General features: G+C 39.1%; 1 protein-coding gene across 1 annotated transcript; it reads left to right on the plus strand.

Moving 5' to 3' along the window:
• Nucleotides 1-276: 276 nt before the first annotated feature.
• LOC143616571 (uncharacterized) lies at nt 277-1700 on the plus strand. The gene has a single exon (XM_077089368.1). It carries the CDS (start codon nt 300-302, stop codon nt 1272-1274), a length of 975 nt encoding a protein of 324 aa, XP_076945483.1. The 5' UTR covers nt 277-299; the 3' UTR covers nt 1275-1700.
• Nucleotides 1701-15991: the final 14291 nt, after the last annotated feature.

The following is a 15991-nucleotide window of genomic DNA, read 5'->3' on the forward strand; positions in this document are numbered from 1 at the left end:
CTGCCTGGATCCGGTATCATAAGTCATATCGTTTCTACTTTTTCGGGAAAACCGGTCTTCGGGTATCTAGGCATGGTTTCTGCCATGATCAGTATAGGTGTTCCTGGATCTCTTGTTTGGGCTCATCATATGTTTACTGTGGGCTTAGACGTTGATACCCGTGCCTACTTCACCGCAGCTACCATGATCATAGCTGTCCCCACTGGAATCAAAATCTTTAGTTGGATCGCTACCATGTGGGGGGGGGTTCGATACTGGGAAAAATCATCAATAAAATAAAAAATCATAAAGCAAAAAAAATGTTAACAATGGGAAAACTCTTGCATAAAGTTCTCGGTACAGTGTTTATTGTTTTTTGGGGTGAGATAGGGTCAAAGGGCCTCACTCGGGTGTCTACGCATTATTTTATTCTTTCTTTCTTTTTATTACTAGCTTTCATTCTGATTTATCGAATAAGGAGAATCAGGGGAAAAAAGGATTATCTTATGTTCTTCTTTATTCTTTTTCTAATTTCGTTTTTGGGTGCTTGGCTGAAATCTTCTTTTCTTTATTTTGGCTCCTTTTTATTCTTTTTTGGTGGCTCTCCGGGCAACGGTGCCGAAAGAGGGCTTTATCTTCCTTCCGCTTCTTCCGGCCCATTGGGCCCTGAAGATGATTCTTTCGCGGTCGATGTGTTGATGGAAAGCTGGCCAACATCAGTGGAGAGCGGAGACAGCAGCGCGACGGTCAATCAGCCAGAATCTAGGCGCGTGCCGCCTGCGACTCATGTTGCTCCACGGGGGGACGAAGCTGGTCCATCGAATCAGCCAGAACCTAGGCGCGTGCCGCCTGCGGCTCATGTTGCTCCGCGGGGGGACGAAGCTGGCCCATCGAATCAGCCCCCACAAGGGCAAGGGGTCCCCTACCAATATCATCCGGAGGAGCTGATCGGGGGCGATTCCGTCTCGTCCATCCAACGGCGGCTTTTGGCTTCTAACCCCCTTCCTAGTGCCGAAGAAATCAACTTCGCCCGTATACAAGCGGAAGACCTCTTCGAGGTCAAAGTTCAGATCATTCGCCAAATGGAGGGTCTTGATCCGACCGGGGATTGGATGCGGCAGGGGGCTCGCGCTCTCGACTCCCCCAATAGCGCTACAGGGGAGTCGTCGCTGGAAAGGCTCTATAGTCTTTCTGACGATCTCAGTCGGAACGGGAAGCGCTCTAAAGCTTTTTTCTCATTGAGCGAAAAAGTCGCCCTGAGAAAAGGGGATCTCGATGAGGGGTCTTCCGCATAGTATCCCACTATTGTTCCTATTAACAAAACATCCCCTTTTTCTTCGCTCTTTCGGAACCGGTACAGAAATGGGTGCTTTTGGGTGTGGTAAAGCTGGCGGAGACCCAAGCTTAGAGTAACTGCCCGAGAAGGTCAGTGAGGTTCCAACTGTAGTGAACTGAAAGGTCCTTCTTTAAGTTTACTATGGTTGGAAGAAGACAGGTGGGAACGAGCAGAGCGAGAGCAAAGCAAGTTCTAGTGGTGGGTTGTCTTCCTGGTCCTATTTCAATCTTTTTCATGGTATGGAACTCACTTCATACCTGCAACAGAGGAAAAGCTGCGGTAATGCTTACTCTCCTGGTCAATAGGGCTATTCAAACCAATCCCCCCTAAGCTGTTACTGCAAGAGCTGCAGATCTTATCCTAGAATAGAAGCTCAACCAGTTGCCGGTACTATTTCATCAGCTATGGGATGCTTAGACGGTACTAGTGCTTGAGTAAGAGGTGCTCCCTTTCTGTTTGCAATTACCGCTGCAGAATAGTCATCCCTAAAAGAAGCTGTTTTCAAATTCAAATAGGTTGCTTTTAGAATAGGTTGTTCTCGAATAAGCTCTTTGAAAGATAACTGAATGCGTTTAGTCCTTTGGGGATGGGTCTGCGCGGGCTCTTTTTAGCACTTTTAAGGAAGTGAAGACGAATAGTCGACTTTGTTGCCTGCTTGACTGCTTTCATCTCCTGATGTCAGAAAAGGTGTTCTATCGCATTCTTTTAGCTGCAAGGGGACCGTCAGGTTGTAGTGGTTGAAGTAGAGCCAAGCAGCTATGGACTAAGCGAGTCAAATAACGCTGGTGCGAACCATGTTGGATGACGGGTGAGGGTGAATGTCATTTAGCTCGACTGAAAGAAAGGAAAGGGATTCGTTTATCAACTCATTTAGTTGAACATAGTGAAACTAAGGAGAGGGATGGATTATTCGCCTTACCTACATGCAGGTGACATTTTCAAGCAGGGCGTTGTAGCTTCCCTTCCTTCCTCAGGTGAATGTGCTAAGGTAGGCCCTTTTCCCATTCGGGAGAGTCTATACTCTAACTATCTTTCTTTTCACAGTAGTCAATCCTTGCATCTCATGAAGTTCCAACAAGAAAATGAAGAGTGATGCAGCTGGCGCAGAAGACGTCGTTCATTACCTTATCAGATAGAGCTGACCACTTTGGTATCGATTCTGAGAAGACGCCCCACTGGCCAGTTGCCACTTCACTAGCAGCCGCGAAGGGCGAAGGAGATGCATTTCTGGTACTGGTGGTATTGGACAAGAAAAAAGGGAATAATTTCTTTCTTCTTTCTGCCTTTCTTTCCCATGACGACTAGGAACGGGCAAATCAAAAATTTCACTTCGAATTTCGGACCTCAACATCCTGCTGCTCATGGTGTTTCACGATCAGTATTAGAAATGAACGGAGAAGTGGTGGAACGTGCGGAACCACATATTGGATCACTCCAGTGCGGCACGAAGCCGCTGATGCCGAGTCGGCTCCTATGCCGCTAGCTATGTATGCCCTGCTTGGTCCCCCGGCGCGCTGGAGGTTCCGTAGCGCGTCATGAGCACCGGGCTAAGGGGCGGTTGAGCAACTCAAGCGAACCGCCCTACCTTACTACAACATAAGGACAGATGGGAGAAGGTTGTGAAGGTGGCCTCGTTATCCACACCTCCGGTCGGATGAATGGAGGACCGACCGACCCTGGTTTTCACGAGCGTTGGCGGGTTCTGGAGTGCCTGTCAAGGGCGCTAGCGCATACCCCAGGGTGATCATCACCACCTGCACCTCAAATCTCGGCATAGTGGAACGTGTAACCCGCCTGCTATTCCATTCAACTACATTTGTTCCTGTAATCCATAGCCTAACAGAACGCAGCAGCGAGGGACAACCCGCCCATACAGCCAGCGGGGAGAATGGCAGTACTGGCAAAGACCGTCTGGCGAAAACGCCGCAGGCGCGAAGCGTGGTAGGCCTGCGCCGGGGGAGCATAGGGAAAAAAGGGAGCCCAGACGGTGGAAGAGCCAGGGGAGGCCGGGTCATTTGACGGAAATGGAAGGCTTTGGACTATGAACCTATTAAAGAAGACCCTATGGAGTAAAGGGAAGTGCATGAATTCTTGGAAAAAGAGGGAGCGAGCCTATATAAAAATGGAATCAAGCAAATTCAATGAATAGATAGAGTCAACGGTACGACAGACAGCGCTGCCTACACACGAATTTGCATCCGAAGTCGAGCAGTCTCAATTTCACTACAGGATTTTAGAATGAATGCTGGGCTGGGCCACCTCGAATGGCGTGAGCCGCAAGCGGGGAGACCCGCACGTACGGTTTTTAGGGGGATCTGGTCGAAAGACCGGCCGGCGCCCACCCGACTAGAGGGACCGAGAAATTAATAGAGTACAAAACTTATCTTCAAGCTTTACCTTATTCTGATCGTTCAGAGGGCGATCGCGGGGTCACTGAATGAAGTCCTCCGTTTCTTTCGGAGGTGCTGTGCTGACCCGCAGCGAGGCAGAGATGACTAAGCGACATATGGAATATGGCGACGACAACAGCATGTCGTAGAAGAAAATAACAAGTGGAGCCAACGACCCACTAAGACTAACGTATCTACAACTACATCCCCGAGCGGCAGTCAAACGGGGGCGTGAATGTGAGATGCCAGCGGAATGATCGGCCGGACAGAGGCTAGGGCTCCTTCCTTCCCACCGCGTCCTTCCTTGTGTGTCGGAGATATAAAGCGAGTGCACCGGAAAAGAACGGGAACTGGGTCGATCTATTCTATGTCGAAGCATCCGAAGCATAACTGCACACTCACACGATCTTTGCCGACAGATAGGAGCATTCGGTGGAACCGGTGAACCACACTTGCTTCTGGATAGATGTGTGGGACAGAGGGCTCGTGGTACCTGCTGCCCACCCCTCCTCCTCTGCTTTGAGAACCGTGTGAACGGAGAGTGGGCAGAAGGGAAGGAGGTCCTCATACGGAGTCGCACACTTACTTGAGCAGCGCGGGAGACTGGGGAATGGGTCGAGTAAAGTCCCCTGTGGCCGGAAAAATCACGGAGACGTACTGATACGATAGGGCTTTGATTGGTATTTATTTTTTCTTAGTGATTGTAAAGGAGGGCGCTTGGCTATGTTATAGAAAGGGAAGGCAGAGGCATCGAATGGCGAAGAGAGGCGGCTCGGCAGGGAAGGAAAGGGAAATCGTCAAAGATGACTTCTTTGTTGTCGAAACGAAGGACTAAATAGCACCAGTGATTTTCTGAGCCGGTCTGGATTTCCAACATATATATATATATATATATATATATATATATATATATATATATAGTTTGAGTTAAATACAAATAAAATTAACATGCTAATTGTGAAAATCAAGTAGGGTAAGCATATATAAAAGTAGAGTATTATGTAACTATATCATAGAGTAATTACATAATTACTTTCTGATGTAATTACATAATTACTTTACTTGCATATATAATTACTCTACTTGATTCTCAGAATACATATATATGATGAGTATCATTACAGAACTCATAAATTATCTAAAAATTTGAAGGAACTCTTAATAACTAATGATTTCTATAAAAAAAATTATGTTAATGTTATTTGAGTGTAGTTTAAGAACACATTGAGTTGTAAGAACTTTAAAAACACACATACAATCACACATTTAATTAATGTGTAGTTGTTTTGCGGATGAAATTAAATCGTAATAAAAACTAAGTGTATAGAAAGAAAAACAATTTAAAATGGCAATAAATGTATCTTGGTAAAGTTAAAACTTCACCATCTTTTTTATATATTAAAAAATGTCAAACTTAATCATTATTATTCAAAAAACTTTATTTTTATCTTAATTGTTTTAAAATATTAAACTTAGTATTATTTTTAAATGATATAAATAAACATATTTTCTTTTATAAATTATAAAATAAAACACATTTTGTATTAAACATTTTAATAATATTAACAAAATTTTTTTATATAAAATATATTCATTTTTGCTCTCTACATACATTTTGGGAATTATATACACAAATACATAACTTACTTAAAATACCTAAATTACTCAAATTACAAAAACTATACAAATTACGGAAAATGACCCCAAGTACACAAATTACCCAAATTATATCTACACCAATTACAAAATTACTCAACTTACAAAAGCTACACAAATTACAGAAATTATGCACTTATACAAATTATCCAAATTACATCTACATAAATTACTTAAATTATATCAATTACCAAAACACGAAATATACAAAATTACATAAATTACCAAATACATATATATATTATACACAAGGTACATAAATTAGACAACACAAAATACACAAATTACTCAAGTTACCCAAAATATAGAAATTAAAAATCCCATAAAAATAAAAGAACTATTTTCAAAATTACCAAATTCTATATTATAGTTAATACAAACCACAATTTCTGTTAGATCTAACCAAAAAATAATTTAATAAGAAATTATTAAACCTCAAATTTTTTAGAACGAATAAAAAATATTTTCAAAATACAAAAAATCAAAAAACAAAAGATATCTTCGAACAAGTTATAGTTTACAAAATCAAATTTTCACGTAGACAAAAATTAATTAATAAATCGAAAAACAATTCGAAATGAATTAATAAACTCTAAATCGAATTAACCAACATTCAATCGAACTCGTATTCAAGCAAGATAAAAAAATACTCGATTAATTCGATTCTTTATTTGATTCGATGAACACCCTAACCATTTCTATTGTTAAATTTCTTGTCGACCCTCGTTAACACCTCATGGACATTTCAATTAATCTCCAAGATGTAAAATATAAAACTCATATATATATATATATATATATATAAAAGTATATAAAAATTTAAAATCATATCTTAAATCTACAAAAAATAATCAACTAATCAGTGACCAAGTAATTACCGATATTTTTGCAACATAAAACAAAATAATTTTAATAAATATTATTATATATCAAGTAAGATTAAAGCTAAAATAAAAGAAAATCAAGGTAAAATAAGATATAAAATGAAATTAATGATTTTTAAATAAAAGTTATAATTTATAATTATTAATTAAAATCTAATTATTACAGTGAAAGACATTAATTTGATGGAACAAAAGAGAGATAGATGTGATGGGGAGAGAGAGAAATAAAATTGTAAGTCTGTAACATCCTGTTTCTGATTATAAGAATAAATAAAATGATTTCGTTTATTTGATAGTGTGTCGTTCATCAGTTTAGATAATAAACTTAGAGAGAGTGGGCTTGGACCTTAGAAGATGGAGTAAAAGATAGAATGGGCCTTAGGTCCATGGGCTTAAGGGAGTATAAATGCCCCTTAAACCCTAATCCTTTCCATTTTATCCATCTCTACACCATAGCCTACACCTTGGAAAACACACACAAACACTATCGTTTAACCCGAACCAAGATCCTAAGGCGAAAACCCGAGCTTGTTGGTGCTAGATCGTTGTGAAGAACCAAAACAACATCAAAGACCAGCTCGTGTTCGCAGTTCTTGTTTGATCCCAGACTAGTTCGTATCAATAACAATTATCACAATCTGATTCTCAGATCTACGTTTATACTATTAATACTATTATACGGATCTAACTCTTAATTACCTTCATTCAGTGTATATATATGTGATTATCTATTATTATTATAATTATTATCAGTATGTATGATTGATTGTATAATATTAGGTGTGAAGCTTTGAGAGAGATCTGGAATACACAAAATACGTTAATTAACTCAAAAACTTACATTAAAAGTGAACAGTAGTTCACTATATATAGAGGGTAATCTGGTTCGCTAACATCCTCTAGCGAACCAGCTTCCCCTTCGTTACATAAATAACCATAACGAAGCACCCCCTGATTCGTTAACATTTCTAACGAACCAGGAAGGTATACATTACTTGGCTAGTTCGCTAACATCCCCTAGCGAACTAGCCTTTAACTTAGCGAACTGGTTAATAAATAAAACTATTTATTACAATAAACATTAACAAAACGTTAACTTTAAATACAAAGACTCTAGACGCAAAACTGTGCACTAACAGACACCCCCTCGTCTTGAGCTCTTTGTCTTTAACTTATTTGAAGCGCTTTGACTGCCAGTCTTTGCAACTATGAATTCCATGTTCATGACACACACGAATGACACGTTGGAATTGCATAGCCAGGTCGTAATCTTCTTGGCGCTCGAACAAGATCTGCTTCCTGAAGAGCTCATCATTGTCGGTCTCTGATAAGTTAACCAACCACATCGGGTCAATTATCTTTATAAGCTTAGTCTTCATACCTCTTCCCAGAACAATGACGGCCTCACTGGTACGGTTGTCATAATACCATCGGTCAAAAGAGAGATACATGTCTTGTGGCATTGTCTTCACAGGGACCTTCTTCATTATCTTGGGCGGCTTCACCTTCAAAACAAGTTTTCTCCAGCCAGTCCTTGGATCAATCTCATCAATATGCTTTCGTCTAGGGACTTGAGGCTTAAAGAACTTGAATCCGTGATTGACCTCAAAGAGAAGATGCCGATGAAACATATCAGCATGCTGGTGACCCCCACGATTTATAAAAGGACGTCTCGTGAGGGTTCGTACATCCCAACACGGTAGAGTTAAAACGTCTTTTATAAACTCATAATACTGGACACCCTTCTCCCATTTGATTATACATACCTTAAGGTCCGAATCATAAGCCCATGAAACAATGTCACCGTGTACCTTTGAAACGGTCTTGAAGGTAGTCACCTGATTAGCCTTAACCCAAGCAACAGCAGTATCTTTTCTTTCTTGATATACATAACGATAAGCACTGATAATTTTACCCACTTTATGACGTTTGAACCATATTTCTACGTCCTCATCAGTCACTTCTTTGAGTGAGGGTACTGTTCGCTGCACAACCTTTTCCAATTCATCCTCAGTCTCTTTAAACACCTCTTCTTGAAATACCGGAGCACCTTGATCAACGTTCGTGTGTTGATTCAAGTCCGGGTACTCATCAGTAGTCACATCCTCCATCTCAATGTCCTCATTCTCATAAATAAAATCCGTATTCATAAACAATGGATCCTCATCCAATCCTTCTTCATTCACAACCTCAACATTGGGCCAGCCTCTAACACATTCAATTGATCATCATTCAGCCCAAGCAGTATTGAAATCTACTCCCGTGTCAAGGATCTCTACAAACTCACCAACCTGTATCTCGTCCCTATTCACCACACTCTTCACCACCCCAGCTCCATCTACAAATATCACCGTATTAGCTGCAATCATTTCAATCGGCTTGGCAGCTGTAGGATCTTGATAAACGACAATATGTTGACTTGAGTCTTCACCCCCACTTGTACCTGCACCAGCAGATGAACCGTGAGATTGTTTAGGCTCACCTCCTGCACCGGATTCATCAGAATCTTCATCGTCATTCTTGAGTTTCTTTAGGGAATCTTCTTTACAAGTTAATTGTAAAATTAACTCTTCTTGTTCTTTTAACTTCACCCCCTGAGACTCAACAATCTCAAGCAACGATTTCGTCTCCTTCTGACAAAATGAAACGTAACACATCAATCGCTTCTGATGTTCCATGAGTCGTTCTTGGTTCTGTCAATCTGCTGCCATTTGATTTTCATAAAGATGCAGCAGATTTAACAGCATCTCAGTCTGACGACCAGGTGGCAAGTTGTATAAGGATGGGTGTACCGGTTGAACAGGTCCTTGAGGCCGAGTGATTCTCATGAATGAGACATCACTAGGCGGAGATGGAGGAGGAGGAGAAGTAGTTGTTGGTGGAGGAGGAGGTCTCATTGATGTAGTAGGAGATACTGTAGACAATTCAGTAGGAGGTCTCGGTATCTCGGTTAACGCCATTTGAGGCATAAGACCGAGCCTCTCGTGTGACACCAACGTCGTCGTCAAAGTAAGCATTGGAGTGCTAGTAGTTAGTGAACCTCCGAGCTTTAAGGCGTTGTATGACATGGTGGTGGGGTTCCAATGATTACCCCAGCCCCAGCAGACACACGGGGCTTCTTTGATGGTTCACCAGTAGCTACAGCTTTACCCTTTCTTTTTCTTTCCAGCTGAGCTTTCATGGTGGCAGCTAGAGCAGCATCGACTGCATCTTGTTGTTCTTTAAGAGCTCGTTCACCTGCTCCACCATCACCATCATTCCCATCACTATCACCATCATCATCTCCACCATCACCGTTCCCACCTTCTCCCCCTTCACTCTCGGAATCCGAATCGTCGTGGATCCAGCGCTCATTAGGAGGACATACATAATCTGGATTGATTATATGACCAATCATCCGTTTATTCTGTGGTTTCTCCTTTCTATAAGTTAACATACGATGAACGGTATCTGCTGTCATATGTTCCTGATGAAGTACATCATTCACTATTGTCTGATCAATCACCAAGTTCGGGATTAGGGCTTGGATAATTAGCTTAAGGAAACGAGGATACATCAAGAATTTCTTCGTCTGAAGGGATCGCTGAACCTGTTCCTTCAAATGATCGAACACCATTTCAGAATAATTATACGGCTTGTTCATAATCAAAGCCACAAACGCCGACTGCAAACTAAGTCTACATTCATTAAAACCACCCCGTCGGCCACTCATACAGTGAAGTAAAACGTGTAACAGATACTTGTATGGTGCACACACTCCGTTCTTGTTCAACATCGACTTCTGAATTTCTCCATTATAGTGTAAACGTGTGAATAAACCTCTGACCAAATCCCTGTCAAACTCACTTGGGTAATCGTCAGTATCATCGAATTGAGGTACTCGACGAATAACAGCAATATCAATCGTAATTGGAGTTCGATTGATTGTAGCTGTGATGATCTTATCATCTTCAACATAGGCAGCCGTGTTCCAAAGTCTGATAATACTCAGATACACCTTAGGTCTAGCAGTAATAACATAGTGTATCTTTGAACGGCGTAAGAATGTCAACATTGCTCCAAAAATATCCAAATCAGGCACGTCTTGATCAACATAAGCACAAATGTTGTGCTTTTTATCAAACGTCAATAAAATTACTTCAGCTTGTTGCTCTTATTGATCCTGTGGAGGGTGATCTTGTGGAGGTTGATTTTGTTGCTCTTGGTTAGCCATGTTTACTATATAAGTAAAAACAAGTATAAGAATATGAGAAATATATCAAGATATTCATAAATGGTGTCTATCTATCGTCAAATAGGATATTCATACATCCTATTCATAACAAATAGGATGATTCGTTACATAGAGCGGAAGCGAATTAGGTTAGCGAACTAGAATCCAGTTCGCTAGTAAATCACCTAGTTCGTTATCCATAATTAACGAATTAGATTCTAATTAAAAAATCATTTATTTAATTTAAATTAAATGAATTAAATAATTAAATAAAATAAATAAATTAGGTTATCTAGAATCTTTTTATCCCGATAACCAAATACCTTAAAAAGCGTTTCATTTTTTTTTACGAAACATAACTTAAATTAATATGTACAAACAAAAACGAAAATATTTTTGGTATTTTGAAAAAATAAAGAATGTATTTACAAAATAATATCCGAACAATTAAAAATAGACAATCTTTTTGTGTTTTCATTAATTTTTCAAAAACAGAACATATTTTTGTATTTTTTTTTTGTTGAGTTTGAACAGAAAATCATATTAACCAAAATGCACTTTCATCACAGTTTTATTTTTCAGCGATATTATGACTGGCGTTAAGTCGGTCATTGATATTGTTGTCCACTTAAATCTTATAACAAACCTTCGAGCATTTTTGTGATATGATTTATGGTTCAATTAGCTCACAGAATATCAGAAACTATTAGCCCTTAATCTCGGTTCAAGCTTAATTTGATTTTTGCCAAATCACCCCAACTTGACTTAAACCATTATAATGTTGATCAAAATTTTTGATACCAATTAAAAACTTTTGAGCAATACATCAAGTTTCTTTTACTGTGAGTGAGTATGCACGATTCCATCTGTCGGCTTACATACATTGTATCCCCTGGGGTTCGTTTCTTATTGGTATTAAGACGCACGCAAGGGAGGAACAGTTGTATGACTAACAGCGGATTTTGAACAAGTCAGTAATTTAGATTGTACAAAGTACAACGGTGATCAAGTTTAATGACTTTGGGTTTGCTTCTTGAAAGCGAGTGAAATATTCATGCTTATGAATACCTAGATGATTAAGCCGCATAAAGACTCACAGTGACCAGAATCCTAACGCTTGTTATTTGCTTTATTTTATTTTTGGGTGATCAACAAATACAAGGCTTGAGTATAACTGGTTATTACATTTCTGTCATCCTCACCGAGACTTTTTCTAGTGACTAACACCTCTTTCAATTTGGCTTTTCTTTAAATTTATATCACTTACTTTACTCTAACAGCTTGTTTAAGACCTACCAATGCACCAATGATTAAGCACACAGTTTTTTAAGCTTATTTTTTTCTGGATTTGGGGTCAAATAATCAATGTACTATCATTTTCTCTTTTTGCTTCAAAAACTCAAAAATTTTGAGGAGCATAGAACAAAATTTATTTAAGTTGCCCCAGTTAAGTTAAGTTCATAAATTAATGGCTATCCTATTCATCTACAAGTAGAGAACAAGACCAAAAACATGCAAGCATGCTTCACAAACTTAAATAACTGACTAGATTCTCATCAAAAAAATAAAGTAGAAAGCTTAAAGAACGCCCCAAATACTTTCCATTTGTCAGATAAATGGCTAACCCGAAGATTTCAAGAAATTATCAGGACCAAACATATACAAGTATATGTCCTTCAAAATAGAAGCAAATGACATAATTTTCAGCGATCATAAGCAAAAAAAATTTTTAATTTTCTCTTTACAAACTAAAACCACAATTTTTTTATCTTTTTGGATTTTTCCTTTTTTTTTAAAAAAAATCACATTCTTTTTGTCTTTTTCAGAAATTTTCCTGTACAAACTGAAATCACAATCTTTTTGAATTTTCTAAATTTAAAGTGTTTTTGTTTTTTTTAGATATAAAAACAAGAAATAACACATATTTTTTATTTTCTTATGTTTTCTAATGTTTTTGGGTTTTCTCTATACAAACTCAAAGCACAATTTTTTTGTATTTTCTAAAATCTTCCCCCTAAAACCTAAAAACATAAAAAAGTTAAACTAAAAACAAATAAAGATAATTATCCTAATTTCAAGATATCAGCAAGGGTCTTCAATCCATTTAAACCAACCAAAAAGTTAAAACGTGTTTTATCAAAAGCTTTGGTAAATAGATCGGCTTTTTGAAAATCAGTGTGCACTTTCTCAAGATCGATTAATTTCTTTTCATAGCAATCCCGTATAAAATGATATCGAATTTCGATATGTTTCGTTTTAAAATGTTGTACGGGATTCTTGGTGATACTAATAGCAGCAGAATTATCAATTAAAATGGGAGTAGTAAGAAACTTCAAACCGTAGTCGCGAAGATGTTGTTGTATCCACAAAACCTGGGAACAGCAACTCGAGGCTGCAACATACTCAGCTTCGAAGGTTAAAGTGGAGACCGTTGTTTGCTTCTTACACTGCCAGGAAACAAGCCGGCTTCCTAAGAATTGACATCCCGCTGTATCCATAATCTGAGTCTGAGTAGGCGGTAAGATCAAAAGTATTATCTTTGGGGTACCATAACCCGATGTCAGGATTTCCCCGTAGATATTGCAAAATACGCTTGATCGCTGCCAGGTGAGTCACTCGGGGACTAGCTTGGTACCTAGCACACAAACAAACAGCAAACATTATGTCGGGTCGAGAAGCAGTTAAATACATTAGAGAACCAATCATAGCACGATAAAGGGTCGGATCAACGGTATCCTCCAATTCATCTGGTGATAAATTGTGACCCACTGGAAGAGGAGTAGAAGGGATTTTTCCGGCAGTAATCTTGAACCGTTCCAAGATATAGTTCACATATTTTGTCTGATGAAAGAAGATTCCCTTATCAGACTAGTGAACCAGTAGCCCTAAAAAGAAATTCATCTCTCCCATCGAGCTCATATCGAACTTGGTCTGCGTAGACTTCTCGAACTCCTTACATAATTTGTCGTTCGTAGACCCAAAGATTATGTCATCAACATAAATCTGAACAAGCAGAAGATCATCACCAATATTCTTGTAAAATAAAGTGCAGTCAGCCGTTCCACGTTTGAAGCCGTTATCCGTCAAATGGTCGGCGAGCGTGCCATACCAAGCTCTCGGGGCTTGATGAAGACCATATAATGCCTTGTTTAAACGGTAAACACGGTCAGGATAATCAGGATCCTCAAAACCTGGAGGTTGTAGGACAAACACTTCTTCGTGAAGTTCCCCATTTAGAAAGGCACTCTTAACGTCCATTTGATACACTTTGATGTTCTTGTAAGCAGCATAAGCCAGAAAGATTCGAATCGACTCTAATCTTGCCACCGGCGCATAAACCTCAGTGTAATCAATACCCTCTTGCTGATGAAATCCCTGCACCACTAAACGTGCCTTGTTTCTCACAATTACCCCACAATCATCCTTCTTACACTTATATACCCACTTAGTCGGAATTGCCTTCTTGACTCTAGCAGGTTTATCAATAAGAACCCAAACACCTAAACGAGCAAATTGTTATAGTTCTTCTTGTATAGCTTCTACCCAAGAAGGATCTTGTAAAGCCACACGAGGAGTTGTTGGCTCGACTTGAGATAGAAAACAGGAAAACTTAGCAACAGCTGCAATTTCAGATGCGTGTAAGTCAGCATGAACACAGAGAGCATCATTGTCACTTGAAGAGGCGATTTGATGTCGTGTCTGAACCCCTACATCAAGTTCTCCAATAATGTTTTCTTGTGGATGATAATTATGAATCCTGATAGTCCGATTTTCAGACACAACTACATTTTCAAATAAGTTAGTATAATGTTCACCCAACTCAGGAGATGAAACATTATTCTCAACTACGGAAGCATTATCATCAGATGAGGTAGAAGCAGTATCAAAATAAACAGGAGCTTCGTTTTCAAGTTCTTCAGTTAGAGCAGCAATTGGAGCTTCAACATCATTTGAACTTGCAAATCGTGGAATTTCCAAATGTTCTTCAAAATACGCCCGAACTACATCTTCATCTGGATGATCAGTTGATGGGGTGAAAGAATTAAATAGGCCATTATAATCAAACATCCATTCGGGACCTTTCCCTTGTGAAGGAGTAGTGTACTTCTGACAATCAACATGGTACCACTCTTCGACACAACCAGACGTAAAATTAAAAACTCGTTTCTTAGATGACGCATACCCTAAGAAATAACCCTCAATGTCCTTCTCTTCAAATTTACCCGCATCCCTCTTCAGCATAGTACAAGGACACCCAAAAGGTTCCAAATACTTTAAGTTAGGCTTACGATTGTTTATTAATTCATAACTGGTCTTCTTTAGTCGTTTAACCGTCAGAACTCGATTAAGATTATAGCAAGCCGTATTCACAGCCTCATTCCAGAATTGCACAGGAAGCTTAGAATCAGCGAGCATGGTTCTTGCAGCTTCAATTAAGGTTCTGTTCTTTCTTTCAGCAACGCCATTTTGTTGAGGTACATAGGGTGCACTATATTCTCGGTGAATTCCCTTTTAGATACAAAAGAAATCCAACATAGTGTTCTTGAATTCTGTTCCATTATCACTCCGAATTCTCCTCACCTTTTGTTTATAAAGTGATTCGATTTTCGTGATAAGGTTTTGTACCAAAACAGGCGTTTGATCTTTCGAGCTCATGAATAAAACCCACGAATATCTCGAATAATCATCAGTCATGACAAGACAATACCAGTCTCCAGAAATACTCGCACGATTCACTGGACCAAACAAATCCATATGAAGTCGTTCTAGCGGAGTATCAATGGAATTGAATACCTTAGATGGGTGCGATTTCTTCTTTTGTTTGCCCTTCTTACAAGCAACACAATGATCTGATAACTTAAAAGTTTTCAACGACACCCCCCTCAACCAAATCGTTCGCCATTAAATAATTCATCTTTCTAACGTGGATGTGACCCATTCTTCGATGCCAAAGTATAGAGTCTTTCTCGGTTGCTTTCGATACAAAACATGTTTCGATCGATGTGGATGCTCTAGAGTTCATATTCAAGACATAAATATCATTTGATCGTGGTGATCTCATGACAACCATGCCCTTGGGAATCACGTATCCCGGATTCAGAATAAGACACTCTCTATCAGTAAAAACGGTAGTGTATTTCTTATCACAAATCTGTGACACACTCAATAAGTTATGATCAACTTTATCACAATAATTTACTTTCTTAAATGTAATCTTCCCATTCGACACTTCACCTTCTTGTGTGATCATACCCCCAGAATTCCCAGCAAACGCCACATAACCCCCTTGAATATTTCTCACATTTGATAAGAGGTTGAGATTTCCAGTAATATGGTGAGAACATCCGCTGTCCATAATCCAGTTTTCACCAGAAATGGTCTTGGATGAACCCTACACACAAACAAAAGTGGTTAGTTCAAAAAGCCAGCCCAAGCTTCGGTCTTGGGAACCTCTTGGTTTTCTTGGGAAAAATTATCTTTACTTGCATTCAATTGTTGTTCAGCAACTTGTGAATAAGTTGCAGGTTTCTTT

Source organism: Bidens hawaiensis, unplaced genomic scaffold, assembly GCF_021521415.1.
Source record: "Bidens hawaiensis isolate Kalapana, Puna unplaced genomic scaffold, B.hawaiensis_p1.1 tig00048209_1, whole genome shotgun sequence".
Taxonomy (NCBI): domain Eukaryota; kingdom Viridiplantae; phylum Streptophyta; class Magnoliopsida; order Asterales; family Asteraceae; genus Bidens; species Bidens hawaiensis.